Genomic DNA, 16,641 nt, shown 5'->3' on the forward strand with positions numbered 1-16,641 from the left:
AGAACTGTGGTCAGCAGTCTGGGCTGATCTTTCTGGGGGAGGCAGGGGGAGGAGAAGACGGAGAAGAAAGGAGAAGCAGCAGGACAGAACAGGGACACTCCAGCCTCCCCTGCACCTCATCCTGCTCAAATCCAGGAGGGAGGGCAGACTCCAGAGTGAACCTACCTGCTAATTAAGGGCTACGCTCCCCTTTAAGGTGGCAACAAGCCACCTTCTAACGAAATATATCTCATGAAGGTAATTTAAGATCACACCCACTTCATCATTAGTACACTTGGCACATCTCCCTCTGCCCACCATCCCCTCACCCCACTGAAAAAGACAGCAATTCCAAGTTCCTCTTAGGAAGCTGAGAGTAAAAGCATCATTCCACCTCCACCCCTCTTCACACTTTGCCCTTCGAGACCAAACTACTTGCCAGCTGAGAAAGAAACCCAGGGCCAAGCACAGACCCCGACAGGGAGAGGGAGCCGGGCTTCCTCCGTGGAGCCTGTCCAGAGGGGAGCCCAGGGCAGGTCTGGCTGGGCCCGGCTCCAGCACCCCTGCTGGTCAGTCTCTTGGTCCAGATCGAGGACTGAACCACTGGTTCTGCCTGGGCTTCCTCTGCCAGCGCTGGCCGGCTGGCAAGCTTAGAGCTGGGTGTGGACAGACAGCATCCTGGTCTGAGTCACATGTGCCGAGGCAACTGAAGCCTTTGAAAGCCCCAGGCTGTCGCTGGGGCATCCTGGCATCACAGACAAACTTCTGAATGGCTGAGAGGAGTTAGCAAGCGAAGGCACGGATCTGACACCCAGCGCCATGACTGGCAAAGCAACTCCAAGGACACATCTCAGTAAAGGACACACCTGGTCAATCAGGCAACACTCTTCCCAAAGGACTGAGTTCACAGACCCACAGGCCTTCCTGAGCACCCACATGAAAGAAACCCCAGGTCCCACCCCCACCCTGTCAGTTCATCTTTCCTGTGAACAAGCCCATCTCCTGCCGTCTCCCTTCTTCAAACACAAAGGCCTCCCGGGCACACTGGGGTCCAGGGCGGGGTTTACCAGTCAGCTCCCAAGCTTTGGAAACTTGATTCACATTAGCTTGCCAGGTGAGACTTCTCAGATCGGGTTCCTATAAAATACTTGAAACAACCAACCCCCTTTTCATTCCTTTCCAAACCAATTCACTGCATGCAAATGATATCTCCATCAGTGAAAACGACACCTGAATTATCTGGTCCTTGGCCAAAAAACCCGGGTTGTTCAGTGTAGGGCAGAAAGAGCTCTAAAATGTATTATTAATTGGGGCCAGATTATTTTTGCAGCTGTTACTAAGGAAACCTCAATTGCTATAGTAACTGCATATGTTAAACTGGAACCCTATGACTAAACTTCAATTCGGTCACATGGCCTGAGGACAAGAATCCAAGAAAATGTTTCAAAGAATTTTCATTTTTATTTTCTTTCTCGTGTCAAAATATTTTGAAGTGTTGAAACACTTGAAAGAGAGGCAGTTTTGAAATTTTGTGCCTGCCTGGCAGGTGGGTGAGGGGGCAGCTCCTACTCCACGCTCTGAATTCCCTCCCACATCTCAAGGTCAGGGAGGACGTTTCCTGAAGCCCAGACCAGACTGCAGCCTCCGTGACTAATTAGGAGGCACTCCGGCGTGCTGCCCCAGACGCCCTGGGTGGTGTGCAGCCTGGCTGTCACCGTCCAGAGTGAGGAGAGCCCAGCCCCCATAAATTCGGCAGGTATTTTTTCTGCGATATCAGCACAATCCTAGCACCTGCTTGAGAGGAATGTGTGCAGGTTAATAGCAATAGCATCGAAGAAGAGCTTGTACAGAGCCTAGCATGTAACAAACGCGCAATACATTTTCACTGTGCCCATTTCTTGTTGGTTTCCAGGCTCAGTCCCATGTTCAAAGCACATTAAATTGAGAACTGTCAAACGGTAAGTGACAAACTTCCTACTAAAACTGCCGTCCATGGACCACAGCCTCCGTGTCACTGTGGAGTGTGTTAGAAGTGCAGACTGGCATGCCCCACGCCAGGCCCCCTGAATCAGAACCTGCCTTTTTAACAAGATCCCCAGGTGACTAATGTGCACTTGAAAGCCTGGGAAACCTTGGACTTAGTTGTGTGTGAGTGAAGGGACTTGGAGGCTGTACAGTTAGAGGGGAAAGAAAGAGGCCAAGGGCAGAGGCTTGGTTAGCCCCCTGCTGCGACTCATTAGGAGGACGAGGCAGAAGAAAGGTCAGAACTAAGGCAGGCTGCAGGGAGGCCCCTCCTGCGAGCAGACTCAGGACTCCGAGGGCGAGGGCGAGGGCGAGAGCGAGGGCGAGGGTGGGGGCAGGGCAGGGGCGAGGGCGGCCAGCGACCCCTGTTGGAGGGAAGGGCCCTTTCTGTCTGTATCTGGAGTTTCCTTCCTGGGCCTCAGATGGAAACATGGACAACAGTGTGTTCTGCATCAGAGGAGAGGCTGCTGTTTCACAGGAAGGACTGGGCGGTCTGATGGTGAGTCAGGAAGGAGGAGGAATGTGCAGCCAAGAACAGCTGCTTCATTAGCCAACCTCTCCACCCTGCAGATTCCACCTTGTGTGGGCACGGCTCACTCAAAATGCATTTCTTCCATCAATAAGGGGTTCCCCTAACCCCCGTTAGAGCCCTGTGACATGCTGCCTGATGCTGAAGTTCATTTTTTTTCCATCTGATGCCTTCATATCTGTCTTCTCTCGCCCCTCCTGCCAGCGTGCCAGGGAGTCTGGGGTCCCACAGGTGATGGAGCCATGAAGGGAGACAAGATGGGTTGCGAGTACTCCTTTCACTCGTCTTTAATTTAGCATCTACCTTTTCCTGGCCTGGGCCAAGGGCATTTCATACCAAAGCTTATCTTAACTTTACCAAATCTCAGAGCAGAGAATTACTACTTAGCACCATTTTGCTCTGAGGCAAAGTTCTTTTCCCCCTTAAAATATTTTTTTTTCATTGATTGCTTTGAGAGAGAGAGAGAAAGAGAGAGAGGGAAGCATTCATTTGTTCTTCCACTTAGCTGTGCCTTCACTGGTAGCTTCCTGTACGTGCCCTGACCTGGGATCGAACTCACAACCTTGGTATTTTAGGAAGACGCTCTAACCAACTGAGCTAACTAGTCAGGGCCTAAAATTTTTTTTAAATTTTAATTTCAATTTAAAAATTTTACTTTTCTGTATTTCTATTCTCTTGTTGCCCTCTATACTTTGTGTGTTTCTATTTTGTTTTTGAAGATTCCACATATAAGTGAGCTCATACAGTATTTGCCTTTCTCTGTCTGACTTACCTCGCTTAGCACAATACCCTCTAGGTCTATCTATGTTGTTGCAAACGACAAGATTTCATTCTATTTTGTGGTTGCGTCATACTCCATTGTGTATGTGTACCACTTCTTCTTTAATGCATTCATCTATCAATGAACACTTAGGTTGCTTCCATATCTTGGCAACTGTAAATAATGATGCAATGAACATAAAAGTCAGACTACTGGATCAAATGGCCGCTCTACTTTTGATTTCTTGAGGAATTTTTGTACTGTTTTCCATAGTGCTGCACTAATTTACTCCCAACAGTGTGTGAAGATTCCCTTGTCTCCACATTCTCACCAATACTTACTGATTTATTGACAGAGTAACTTTTCTAAAGGTCTACTCTTTCCTACTAAATTATAAGCATTTGAAGGGCAGAGATTATGACCCAATCATCTGTTAATTAAGTTAATAGATGGGTAACTGAATAAATATGCAATTAATCTTTTCTTGGAGGTTTGAAACATAAAAGAAAGGCATTTAATCCTGACTGTGACAGGAGGGAGAGACCTTTTCAAAAAGTGACATCTGAGCGAGGCCTCAAACAACAAATGAGTAAGTAGTCCCCAGGCAGAGGAGGAGTGTGAAAGGGTGCCCCCAAGAGAGAGGACAGGTGAGCCACGGTGAAACCTTCTCTGTGTGCCGTATTCAGGGAACTCGGGCCCTCAGCCCCGGCTCTTCTTTCTCTCCATGGTCATGCCCTAGTTAAGGCCCTAAGAATCTCTTTTTCAGAACCTACAGTTGACCTGCATCTGTGTCTCCAGGCCTCTGGATATGAACCTCTGCTTCATATCCCGATGACTGTCCAATGACATTCATATGGATGAAAGCTGTCTCAGCCCAGGACCTGCTTTCGTTTGACTATCAACACAACACTTTTTCTGTGTAATTTTAATATATGTCAGGTCGACAAGGAGGTTGCTCTCTGCTGTGTCCAGCACTGTCACGAGATTGCTCAGGCCTCAGAAACCCTGTCTGGACGGCCGTAGTCCCTCTGCCCAGCTGCGCCACCCCACCGGCTTCCACAGGGAGCTGCGCCTCCTAATCTGCCATCCCTGAACACTGACGGGTTCAAGCACATGATTTTATCATGAACTGCTTTTTAAAAGAATTCCTCCTTTGTTGTTCATTGATTGCTTTCTCATGTGCCTTGACTGTGGGCCTTCAATAAAAGAATTCCTCCTTTATGCCACAATTAGGGATTGTAACAATTTTTTAAAGGTTATGTGAGTAGAAATGTTAAACTGTCTATGAATTTCATTTTAGAGTAGTAAAAGTAGTAAAGGAACTATTACAAATTGTTATTAAAAAGGAGTATATAAAAAAAGGAATACATGATCTGAATATGATATAAAGTCCTAATTGCTCATTTGGAATATTCATATTTAACAAACATATAATCCTATGTGCTGAGCAATATTCTGAGCGCTTTATAAATATGGACTATTTGGTTTTCACCAGTCTTGTGAAGTAAATATTGTTATCTCCAGTTTTATAAAAACACTTGCCGAAGGTTACACCACTGATAAGTGGTAGGTTACTGATAAATGGGATTCCACCCCAGGCTGGGCTGTCCTTGCTGTTAACCACCACATGTGATGACTCTCCATGCTTCCCAGTACAAAAGGGGCTGCCCTGGACCCGGTCAACTGCCAGGGGGAGTCCCTCCTCGACACCACGCTTCAATCATATCCAACAAGCGTTCACATCCTGTCTGGGCCTGAAAAAACCCACTTCTCCTTCCGTGCTCCTATTCCATGTAAGCTCACCTCCCCCCAGGCCTCCACCCCACTACCTGCAAGACCTCTTCCCCACACTGCCCTTTTCCCAGGATAGCCCGTGGGGCGAGGGCTGTGGCACACCCCTCTCTGTAGCTGCAGTGCCCAGCAGGGACCCTGGCACATAGCAGGTGCTCAAACATGGTTGCATAAGGTACTGGGAGGGAGGGGCAGGAGAAAGCAACAAAAAATTTGGAAGTAGAAAGAGCTAATTAAGAGTAACCTGGCACTGGCTAGGTAGCTCAGTTGATTAGAGTGCTATCTCAATATGCAAAAGTTGTGGGTTCGATCCCAGGTCAGGGCACATACAGGAACAGACCAATGTTCCTGTCTCTCTCTATCTATCTATCTCTCCTTCCCTTTCTCTCTCTCTAAAATCAATAAGTTAAAACACACACACACACACAAAGAGTAACCTGGACATGCCCTGTCTGCCTGACCTGTCTGCAGACAGAGCGGGACCCTGGCTCACTGACTCCGAACAGATGCACCTGGATCACTGACAATGAGGCCCAACGGTGGTAGGAGGCTGGGCTCGAGGGCTTGTGCCCTCGTGCTCACGCTGTCTCTGAGCACCAGCAGGCAGAAGTCAGATGCACATGGGGTAGAAGGAAAACCCCATGTACTCCTGAAAGAAAGCAGGGATCACCCCTCTGAAGGATGAGGCAGCCTGTCACCCACCAGACTATGACAAGGAGAGCCACTGTTACCTGCCCGGACTCACAGAAGTCAGAGAAAAAGTCCTCCACAACCCGAGTCTGCTAGGTCAGCAGTAAGAAACTAGAGAAAACAGGTTTGGCAGCATCCAGAGGGTATTAAATATTCATCCTGACTACCCATCAGTCAAATCCCAGCAGAATACACCCCCTGACAAGTTGGCTTTCTAGACCGGAGGCTGCCCTCCTGGAAGCTTGTTTATTGCTTTGTCATTTTTAATGTACAGTATTTAGTAGCCAGATCCAGGTCTGGCTGTAAACATTTGAGAGCGAGTGCTGGCATTTCCCCCACTGCTCTGTATTTAGGAATACGTAATTGGAGGGTGTTTTTTGGTGCTAAAGAAAACCAGAAGGCCCTGGCCGGTTGGCTCAGCGGTAGAGCGTCGGCCTAGCGTGCGGAGGACCCGTGTTCGATTCCCGGACAGGGCACACAGGAGAAGCGCCCATTTGCTTCTCCACCCCTCCGCCGCGCTTTCCTCTCTGTCTCTCTCTTCCCCTCCCGCAGCCAAGGCTCCATTGGAGCAAAGATGGCCCGGGCGCTGGGGATGGCTCTGTGGCCTCTGCCTCAGGCGCTAGAGTGGCTCTGGTCGCAACATGGCGACGCCCAGGATGGGCAGAGCATCGCCCCCTGGTGGGCAGAGCATCGCCCCATGGTGGGCGTGCCAGGTGGATCCTGGTCGGGCGCATGTGGGAGTCTGTCTGACTGTCTCTCCCTGTTTCCAGCTTCAGAAAAATGGAAAAAGAAAAAAAAAAAAAAAAAGAAAACCAGAAGGAAGCAAAGCCATGCTTCAAAATTAAAAGACAAAAGAATTGATTGAGAACTAAGAATCAAGTATGTTGAACTGGCTTCAAGTCTTGCCACAGTGCCCCTTGGGGGGTCACACTGTGCCCTCAATGAGAGTAAGGCTGAGCAAAATCCACAACGAAATGGGAGTGATGGCATTCTTTGGAGATTTCCTTGGGGATGTGTGTGCCAAACCGGAAGCACGCCTACAGAATGGTCGATAATAGACCCACAGCAAATGGACACAGCATCCATCTAGAGATCTTGATGAATCAAACACCTGCGATGTGGTCAGGTAGCAGGTGGCTCTGGCAAGGGCTGGTCTGGGGCACAGACCACACAGAGCCTTCTTAGAAGTGGATGACATCAGAAGTGGAAGGCTGACAAATGGACCAGTGAGCCAACAGTCTCTTGGTTTCTATTTGATTCTGTTGGAATGAGAACATTCAAAATATTCTTAAAAGGGGCTGGGGGACAGGCAGTGGGGGACCCTCTATGGAAGACACCAGCGTAGAGATGAGAAGCCGTGCTTTGAGGGACCAGGTATGGAGGGAGAGTAGAAACAAGAGAAGGAAGCACTGGTTTTGTGCTTCGGTGTCCCCAAGTCTTAAAGCCATCTTCTGGCAGAAATGAGAAGAAACAGGAGTTTGAGGAGGGACAAATTAAACTCCTACACCACTGGCACACAGAGGAACCTCTATGGGTACTTTGTGACCCAAACTTAAAGAAAAACAAAGGTAAATATTTGTTAAAGGAGATCAGACACTCAGGGCTGGTAAACCGGACAGAACAGAAATGGAAGGAAGATCCATGGTGCCAAAGAGGATTCCCAAGAAGAAAGGAAAAATGTCTGCTGTATAATAACATTAAGAGCTTGAACTTCAGAGCTAGACTGCCAGTCTGTATTTGAACCTAGCCTCTGTCTCTTACTGTAGATCTCTAGATAATTTCTTTCACCTTTGTGTCAGTGTCTGCATCTACAGAATGAGTGAAGCAGTCCCCCTCCTGGCACGGCACAGGTTAGGAAAGAAGTAGTAGGTGTTGGTGGGTAAAGCACTGGGATGGCGACGGGCACACAGGAAATGCCAAGTGAGCATTATTTGCTCTATTGTTGGTACTACTCCTGCCGCCAGGGCTAGGACTCACCGGCCATCTAAAGAGTGGCCTCCTCTGTACAGGGGATTGGCAGTGGATGCCGAGGAACAATTTCTGATGATATGGCCTTAAGAAGGGGTCAAAGTCCCCCTTCCTCTGCCCCAGCTGCTCTTTAATAAGGCACGCTTGTTTCCCACTCACGGTTTCTCGGCGGCAATCCAGACTGCCCTGAGCCACAGTCACCCCATATGTACAATGTGGGAGCAGTCCATCCCCCCAGGGCTGCAGTGAGGAGGACGGGAGGTCACACACTGTGTGTGCCACACACTCTGTGTCCAACTCCGTCTTGGGTGCAGGGTCAGCCCCCAGGTATCCTTCCTCTTCTGCGTCCCCCAGATGAAAGCTCCAGGACCCGCCACAACGTGTGAGGAAAAGCAAAAGCGAACATGAGGCTCTTAGGAAAATAGGAAGTGCTAAATGCATCGATATTTAATAAAGGAGAGATAGTAACGCTAAAGGATGCACTCTGCCGGTGCCTCTGCCACTCCCTGGGAATGAGTGGTTGAAGTGCTACCCTCTCTCTGTGGCCTTCAGAGGGCCTGGCAAGGGCACTGCTGGGCACTCCGGCACAGGCCTCACCACATGCAGCCCGGCAGGATGACACCGCACAGCCCTCCTTCACAGTGAAAACAAACCACAACCTCAGTGGTTAGTCCTCAGACCAGGCAGTTAGTCCCCAGACCAGGCAGTTAGTCCCCAGACCAGGACCCAACTCTCCAGCTACCTTCTCTACTCAGGAGGCAGCAAAATGGCAGAATGGAAACAGAGCTGTATGGACGTCACAGGGACCTGAGCTCCAACCTCCATTCTAGTGTCAGCTTCCCCCTCACCAAGCGGGTTTGCCTCCATCAAGGCTCCCAAACACCTGGGGCCTTGGTTTCCATGAACATCTCCACGATTTCACTAGTGAATGAACTGAAACAGAAAACATTAAGTCCTACACCCAAAATCTGGCACCCAAGAGATACCTACTATCACATTTTTGTCTCTTATCTCCCTTAGTAACATCATGAATTGATCAGACTCAAAATAACGTAAACCATCAATAAATTAATTCCTTATACTTCCATTATTAGTTCTAGTCTTAGATTCCAAAGAGCAACAGAAACAAGCAAATATCAGGGATTTATGCAAAAAGGCAATGCCAGGCAGGCCCTGGGTCAGCGCTGCCTCCGCCCTCTAGGGCTGCAGAAGCACGTGACGCGAGCTGCAGCTCACACAGCCGACCTTGAGGGCTGGGGAGGCCACGAGGGTGCAATTACAATCTTGAAGTTCTGCTCAGGAAGGCAGGCAAGTGCATCCCTTGATGCCTTCCACAAGGGCTCAAAGGAAATGGGGTCTCCGCTTAACCCTCCATTGACCTGAAAATCCACCTAAACACAACAGCTTCTTCCCGGAGCAGCTTGTCATCCAGGTTTAGGCTCTAATTGGCCAAGGAACGGTCCTTTTCCTCATACAACTCATTTGTTCCAAACTCTGGGACAGAACAGGACTCTGTATGGGGTTACCAAAGGTGAAGGACAAACTCAGACATTGCCATTCCTCAGCCTCACATCACTGAAAATAACACCATGGCCATCAGAAGTGGTCTAGCTGATAGGGTCAGACACTAACCGTGTCTGTGAGTGGAAAGAAAAATCCTTTTTACAAGGTGTTCAAACCATCTTCACAAAGTGGGTGGGTCAGAAAGTCAGAAAAAAGTCTTGGCAAAGTCACCTCCTCTCCGACTCCCGCAGTTTGCTGCCCAGGTGGGTGCCTGCACATCGTTGTTGCATGGATCGCAGTAGGTGACACCAGGAGATAGTTTCTTGCGAAACAGTCGGCTGAGACACTTTCACAAATGCCAGTGTCTATACACACACACACATACACACACACACAGAGCTGGGGAACTGCTCTAGATTAAAGGGATCTAAAGAGATATGACAACAAAATGATGTGTGACCCTTGACTGGTCTGGAAGGAAAGAAACTAGACAAGGCATTTGGAACAACCGGGAAAATGTTAGTAAGGTCCTATCAGCATGAGCGTCCTTGTTCTTAGGAGATACACAATAGAGTATTTAGAGGAAGCTCAAATGGTTCAAAAACGACAACAAAATATCAACAGAGGGAGAAAACAAATGCTATAAAACATTCAAAACTGGCTATCAAGAAAAGGGAGTATAATTCTTTCAACTTACTATGGATTTGATATTTCTCAACATCAAAAGTTGGGAAGTCAAAGTGACCACACCAAAGATTCCATGCACGCATGTTGTACCCCGCCCCCGCCAACATGTCTCATCACCCAGCGCAAGCACGAGCCCAAGCCCCTCACCTGGCTGCAGTACCCTGATCTCCAGCAGGTTGGAGGTCCTCTCGGCCAGCCGCGTCCAGGAGTGGTTGTAGTTCTGCCGCCACAGCTCCGCCACACACTGGTACTTCCCCGCCTCTGTGTCGCTGGCTCGGCTGATGCTCAGGCGGACATTGTTGCTGGACTCGGCCTTCTCAATGGCCGTTCGGGTTCGAAAGCTGGAGGACCTATCCCCCCACTGGACCCCTCCATCCCGGGTGAAGGTCACCAGGTTATGGAACTCCACAGTGCCCACCGGCTGGAACCGCCAGGTCACTGACACGGGGACCCGGGCTGGGTAATGGGGTTTGATGATGCACTGCAGGTCGAAGGAATCACTGTAGGTCACCCCCGGTGTGCGGGAGATGGCTGTGACCGCGAAGCCCGTTTCTGGAGAGAGAGCAGAGCAGCTCAAGCCAGAGGAGTCACCTGGCTTTCTCAGGGTAGTGTGAAGCAGCAATGGGGTTCCTGGTAAAGCTAGGGAGCTAGCGAAGGCTCGGGGGTCTGCTTTGATGCCTGGGCCAGTGTTACATTAGCTATCACATGGGGGCACAAACCTCGGTTCACAAGACCCCACAGAAAGAGGCCTGGCAGTTCTCCTTGAGCAGCAGCACTACCATCTGTTTCTGATGAAGCCTTCACAATGGCCTCTCGGAGGCTGTTTAGAAGCTAGAGGGCCATCAGTCCCCAGTGCAGGGCCATTAATAGAAATCCTGGGATTCCATGCTAACTCAGGAGAAGAAAGGCCCAAAGCAATTTCCTTCATCACCTGTGATGTGCCCGTGTCACCCGAGCCCCGACACCTCCTCTGCCTGGCCACCAGCGCGTTGGTGCTGGAGCAGGGGGACAGGTGGAGGAGGTGTTCCCTGGCTGGGCAGCGTGGGCCTGGCCACGGGTCCCTTTCCCACTTTCCTCATAAAATCCAGGGAAGAGAGGTAGTGAGGGGCCCACAGCAGGAGAGAATGACCTCCAGCAGGTGGGGACCTGGGTGAGGTGTGGTCCTTACTGAATGAAAAATAGCACGTCCCTAACACGGACTCTTCAGTAGGAGCAATCCCAATGCCTTCAGCCTTGAACTCTACTTAATATTCACACATTGGTTGTGATGATAAAACTGAGTGGTCACTACTTCCTGGGCACTATTACTGTGCCAGGCATGGTGCCAATCACTTTACTTTCCCCACACTTCACTGTATCCTCAAATGACCTCTAGGGCAGGTAGGCTTGTTATCTCTTTTTACAGGTGAGGACACCTCAGTTTAAGACACACACATATAGGTTTAAAAAGTTGCCCAACGTTGAGCTGCCCATAAACAGTAGTGAAGCTACAAATCTGCTGATTCCAGGGGACTTATTAGGCTGCGTAACCCATGGGAAGCATGAGGCAGTGGTTAAAGGCACAGACCCTGGAGCCAGTTGCCCTATCCTGACACTTCCTAGCTGTGTGACATTAAGCAAGTTACTAAACTTCTCTCTGCCTCTACTTCCCTATTTGTAAAACAGGTCCATGCAAAGATTAAAGGGGCTCGTATTTGTAAAGTACTTGATATAGGATCTGACACACAGTATATATCATATTTTTAAAAATATGTATTTTGTTAAAGAAACAAAGACGCATAAGGAAAAGTACTTTAAATTCTGGAGGTAAAAAAGTAGGAACAAAAGGAATCCTTTGGCTTTACATGGGGCAGTTAAGTCAACAAAGAGGCGTGATTTGCTAAAGACTGTGGGTCTTCAATTTGGATTTCATTAGCTATCTTTCTGTTTCCTGTTTTTAAAAAAGGTATAATACAGAGGCCCATACTTAAACAGGAAATGACAGTGATGGTCACTTGTGCACCTGTGTGCAGAATGTGTTGCCATGAGGATGGCGGAGCACAGGACCTCGGGGACAGGACCTCCCCCCGGTGTTCCTAGCCACAGCACCTGCAGGAGGGCGAGCTTCTCTGAGCGACTCTGTCTTGGCCTGGCACAGGCACGTGCTGCGGTCACTGTTCACAGAGCACCCGAGTTGTCCTAACTGAACAGTCGTAATGGCCCATGTGCGGCTGGGGACTGTAACCACCTAATAGCTCACCTGGGCATCTGTCTCTGTTACCTCTCCGCTAAAAGGTGGTCCATAGCTCAATTGTACCAATATAAAAATTTCATGTGCTATTATTTAGGCTGAAAAAGTGACACACTCCAGGGTGCCCTCCTATCTGCCCTGTTCCACTCCCTTGGGTTGCCATGATTATGGCTTTAGCAGGAAGCACCCAGGGGTGGAGGCCAGGTGAGCAGAGCTCCCAGGTCAGAGCCCCTGGTAAATGCTGGCTGTGGGAACCATCAGACACATGTCAAGTATTTAAAAATTCAGGGGATAATCTGAAACTATAAAATTACTTCTAGAGAAATAATCCTGACTAACTAACCACTCCTCGGATGTCCCTAACCTCATGGGATGGGAAAGCTACCACTGTCGGATGCCCAGAACCTTCCTCCCAGGTTCCTTTTGCACGGGTGCATGCCAGTGCGAATCAGGAAACTCAGCCACTGGGTGAAGTTTCTAGAGGCAGAAATCTGAGTTGGATGATTACTGTGGAAAGCAGGTCAATCTTTTTAGGATTAAGCTTTTAGAAAGAGAACGTCATTCTAATCTGGGAGTGGCATGGAAATGGAGAACCCTGTGGTGGGCAAACCGCTAGGGACTGCCATCTTCACTGCAGAATATTCAGGGGTCGTGGGGAAGGGGTGACACAGCCTCAGGGGATGGAACACAAAGTCACAGGGACAGGTGATGTCAGAGTCTCCTGACAAACAGACGACCTTACATGATGTTACCTTCCCAGCCAAGTAGAGAGTACCTTTTAAAATGTAAGACACTGAATGTATTAGGTATATAAATGTTGATAGAAGTCTCTTTACCCCATGAGAAGCAAATCTAATATTCTTTGGTTTTTAGCAAATCTCAAGGTATCTTTTAATTTCACGCTAATGAGGAAATAGCTTTCTTAAGGAGGGGCCATAGAGGAAAAGAGAACAAGACACAGGCTCTGAAAATAAATTGAGACAGATCGCCGCTTTCCTGGGTTCAGACTGTGGGTCTGTCATTTAAAAGGAATAACCCTGACCAAATTAGTCACTCAGTCTCCTTGTAAGATGAAAGTGCCTACCTCTTGGCTAGGTGCTTAGACTCAGCCAGGAATATATGTAGTAAATGCTAAATAAATGGCTAAAGGTGATTCTCTACCCTCCTCTACCCTGCTCTGAGCTTTTCAGGAGGGCTGACTCCTGGGCAGCAGGCAGGAGGGCCTGGGGGGGCAGGAGGGCCTGGGGGGGCAGGAGGGCCTGGGGGGTAGGAAGGCCTGGGGGGTAGGAAGGCCTGGGGGGGCAGGAGGGCCTGGGGGGGCAGGAGGGCCTGGGGAGGGCAGGAGGGCCTGGGGAGGCAGGAGGGCCTGGGGGGGTAGGAAGGCCTGGGGGGGCAGGAGGGCCTGGGGAGGGCAGGAGGGCCTGGGGGGGTAGGAGGGCCTGGGGGGGCAGGAGGGCCTGGGGGGGTAGGAGGGCCTGGGGGGGCAGGAGGGCCTGGGGGGGCAGGAGGGCCTGGGGGGGGTAGGAAGGCCTGGGGGGGCAGGAGGGCCTGGGGGGGCAGGAGGGCCTGGGGGGGGCAGGAGGGCCTGGGGGGGCAGGAAGGCCTGGGGGGGCAGGAGGGCCTGGGGGGGCAGGAGGGCCTGGGGGGTAGGAAGGCCTGGGGGGGCAGGAGGGCCTGGGGGGTAGGAAGGCCTGGGGGGGCAGGAGGGCCTGGGGGGGTAGGAAGGCCTGGGGGGGGCAGGAGGGCCTGGGGGGTAGGAAGGCCTGGGGGGGGCAGGAGGGCCTGGGGGGGTAGGAAGGCCTGGGGGGGGCAGGAGGGCCTGGGGGGGTAGGAAGGCCTGGGGGGGGCAGGAGGGCCTGGGGGGGTAGGAAGGCCGGGGGGGGGCAGGAGGGCCTGGGGGGGTAGGAAGGCCTGGGGGGGCAGGAGGGCCTGGGGGGGGTAGGAAGGCCTGGGGGGGCAGGAGGGCCTGGGGGGTAGGAAGGCCTGGGGGGGGCAGGAGGGCCTGGGGGGGCAGGAGGGCCTGGGGGGGATAGGAAGGCCTGGGGGGGGCAGGAGGGCCTGGGGCAGGAGAGCAGCTCTGTGGCTTTGCTACTGGTCTTTAGGCCTGTTTTGCAGGTGGCCACGTTCCTCCACCCGGGGTCACCATTTCCTGCTGAGTGGCCTTGCTCCTCTGTCCAGAATTCTTGTAACTTCACTCCCAGCACTCAGACCCACGAGTGGCAACAGTGCCCAACCGTCACCAGTCCCCACGGGCCTGCCATGTATGGCTGGTTGTTTCAACCCTGACTGCACCTCCATAGAGTGTTCGTCCCATTAAACCCTCAGAAAGCACCCCGTTTCCCAGCAGGACTCTTTGACAAAAAGTCAGGGTATGGTTCTCGACATGGAAGCCATCTCCCCATGGAGACTTCTAGATGTTGACTCACCGAGAGCTGTGATGGAGATGGGGGCGCTGGCCCGGCGCTCCCCCACCACCTGCCACTCGCCATCCACTGCCCGTACCCACTCGGTCACGTGGCACTCGTACTGGCCCTCGTCCTCCTTCCTGCTGTTGAAGATGCCCAGGCTGAAGGAGTTGGGCTGCACCTGCTCCATCTGGATGCCACCAAAGCTGCTGCGCTCCCAGTAGGACGCGCCAGGCTGCACGGTGCCGTCCCGGTCCAGCCACATGATGTTGCTGTGACGGTTCAGCCTGTCCACGAGCTGCCAGATGACGGAGAAGCGGCCCTGTGGCCGGCCCGCCGTGCGGATGCTGCAGGAGAAGTGCAGGTTCTCGCCCTCGAGGACAATGCTGGCATTGCTGGCCACCTCCACGGAGATGCTGCTCTCTGGGGATGGGGAGAGAGGGCCACGCTGGGGCTTCCAGGGCTTGACTGCACCCTCCCCGCAGACGCAAAAGGAGGATGGGTGCCAATGACATCCTCTTCAGGCGCAGTGAACATTGCAGGATAAAAGCACAGACACGGGTGCAGCCCCAGCTGGATCTGGGCACTGAGCCCATGCTTTTGGTTCTGGTAACCTAGGAGTCCCTATGCCATGTGCAGAAGACTAGAGTCATGAGGGACTGAGACCTGGGATTGAATCAGAACCAGAAATACCACCCACTGCCACATGCTTAGGGCACAGAACAATTTATCAGGTTATTGTTCAGCTGGGGTTCAAGGATTTTCGATTTGGATTTTTATTAAGTTAAATTCCTTGAAAATTCTACTCCCACCATTCAGTACTAGAGCAGTTAAATAAAAGCTGCCATCCATAATGTGCCATTTGAGTCCTTCAGGACACTATTTGGGAGTGGGAATAAATGACAGGAAGTATTTGGAAGATAACGCATGCTTGGGTATGGACAGTAATGGGCACAGATGGTCCAGTTTCAAATAGTGTGTGGGGAGCGAGCTTTCACACTTTCATTAGGGAGCGAGCTTTCACACTTTCATCAACACTGAGGAACAGACCTAAGGCACTGGCTCGCCCTCTGCCTGTCCACACTCAGCCCTACAGTTCCATTCCTCTTGACCTTGAAACATTCTGCCAATCAGTTTGGGATGAGGATTCCTCTCCCGTCGTTCCTTTGCTACTCAGCTATATGAACTCAATCAGTCGAAGTATTTAAACTCTACATGCTTCCTTCTATAAGACAGGGAGAGTGTTATTTATCTTGTGCAGTTTTCTAAACATTAAAAAGTAAATGAGACAATGTACATAAATCATTTAACGCATGAAGTTTTCAAAAATTGGTCACCATAATCATGATTGATTTTACTACTTCCAGTGACTCTTTGATTTTACCAACATCATGTGTATTCTTTTTTTTTTTTTTTTTTTTTTTTACAGAGACAGAGAGAGAGTCAGAGAGAGGGATAGACAGGGACAGACAGATAGGAACAGAGAGAGATGAGAAGCATCAATCATCAGTTTTTCATTGCAACACCTTAGTTGTTCATAGATTACTTTCTCATATGTGCCTTGACCACGGGCCTTTAGCAGATCGAGTGACACTTTGCTTGAGTTAGCGACCTTGGGTACAAGCTGGCGAGCTTTGCTCAAACCAGATGAGCCTGCGCTCAAACTGGTGACCTGAGGGTTCCGAATCTGGGTCCTCCGCATCCCAGTCTGACGCTCTATCCACTGAGCCACCGCCTGGTCAGGCAGGGTATTCTAATCTATCTGAATCATGAGCATATTATTTTGTATACTTACCTGTATTGAGTTAAAAAAGACACAATAAGTATAAAAGAACACAAAATACCATTAACTAATTTGACTCCAATTTTCTGGGCATCACTCACATGAAACAGATGCAAGAATTCTAAATCAATCAATAAAATCAAACCCCAGATTAAGAGGCGCACCCAATTACAGAGGGGACACCCCCCCACACCCAGGACTGTGCGTGGAGTCAGTCTTGGCTCCCTGTATTTTCCCCACAGGCAGAAACAGGTGAAGATGAGCCCTGAGCCCCTGCGTGAGCTCTGGTTACGA

General features: G+C 50.6%; 1 protein-coding gene across 8 annotated transcripts in view; it reads right to left on the reverse strand.

Annotated features, from left to right (window-relative positions):
• Positions 1–16,641, reverse strand: part of IGSF3 (immunoglobulin superfamily member 3) — a 104,719-nt gene that overhangs the window by 13,365 nt on the left and 74,713 nt on the right. For all 8 annotated transcript variants that reach the window (XM_066377249.1, XM_066377247.1, XM_066377252.1 and 5 more), the window contains 2 exons: positions 14,586–14,987; positions 10,077–10,481 (listed from right to left, as the gene is read on the reverse strand). In XM_066377249.1, the coding sequence (XP_066233346.1) occupies positions 10,077–10,481; positions 14,586–14,987 (807 nt within the window). The remainder of the gene's footprint in view (positions 1–10,076; positions 10,482–14,585; positions 14,988–16,641) is intronic.

Source organism: Saccopteryx leptura, chromosome 3, assembly GCF_036850995.1.
Source record: "Saccopteryx leptura isolate mSacLep1 chromosome 3, mSacLep1_pri_phased_curated, whole genome shotgun sequence".
Classification (NCBI taxonomy): domain Eukaryota; kingdom Metazoa; phylum Chordata; class Mammalia; order Chiroptera; family Emballonuridae; genus Saccopteryx; species Saccopteryx leptura.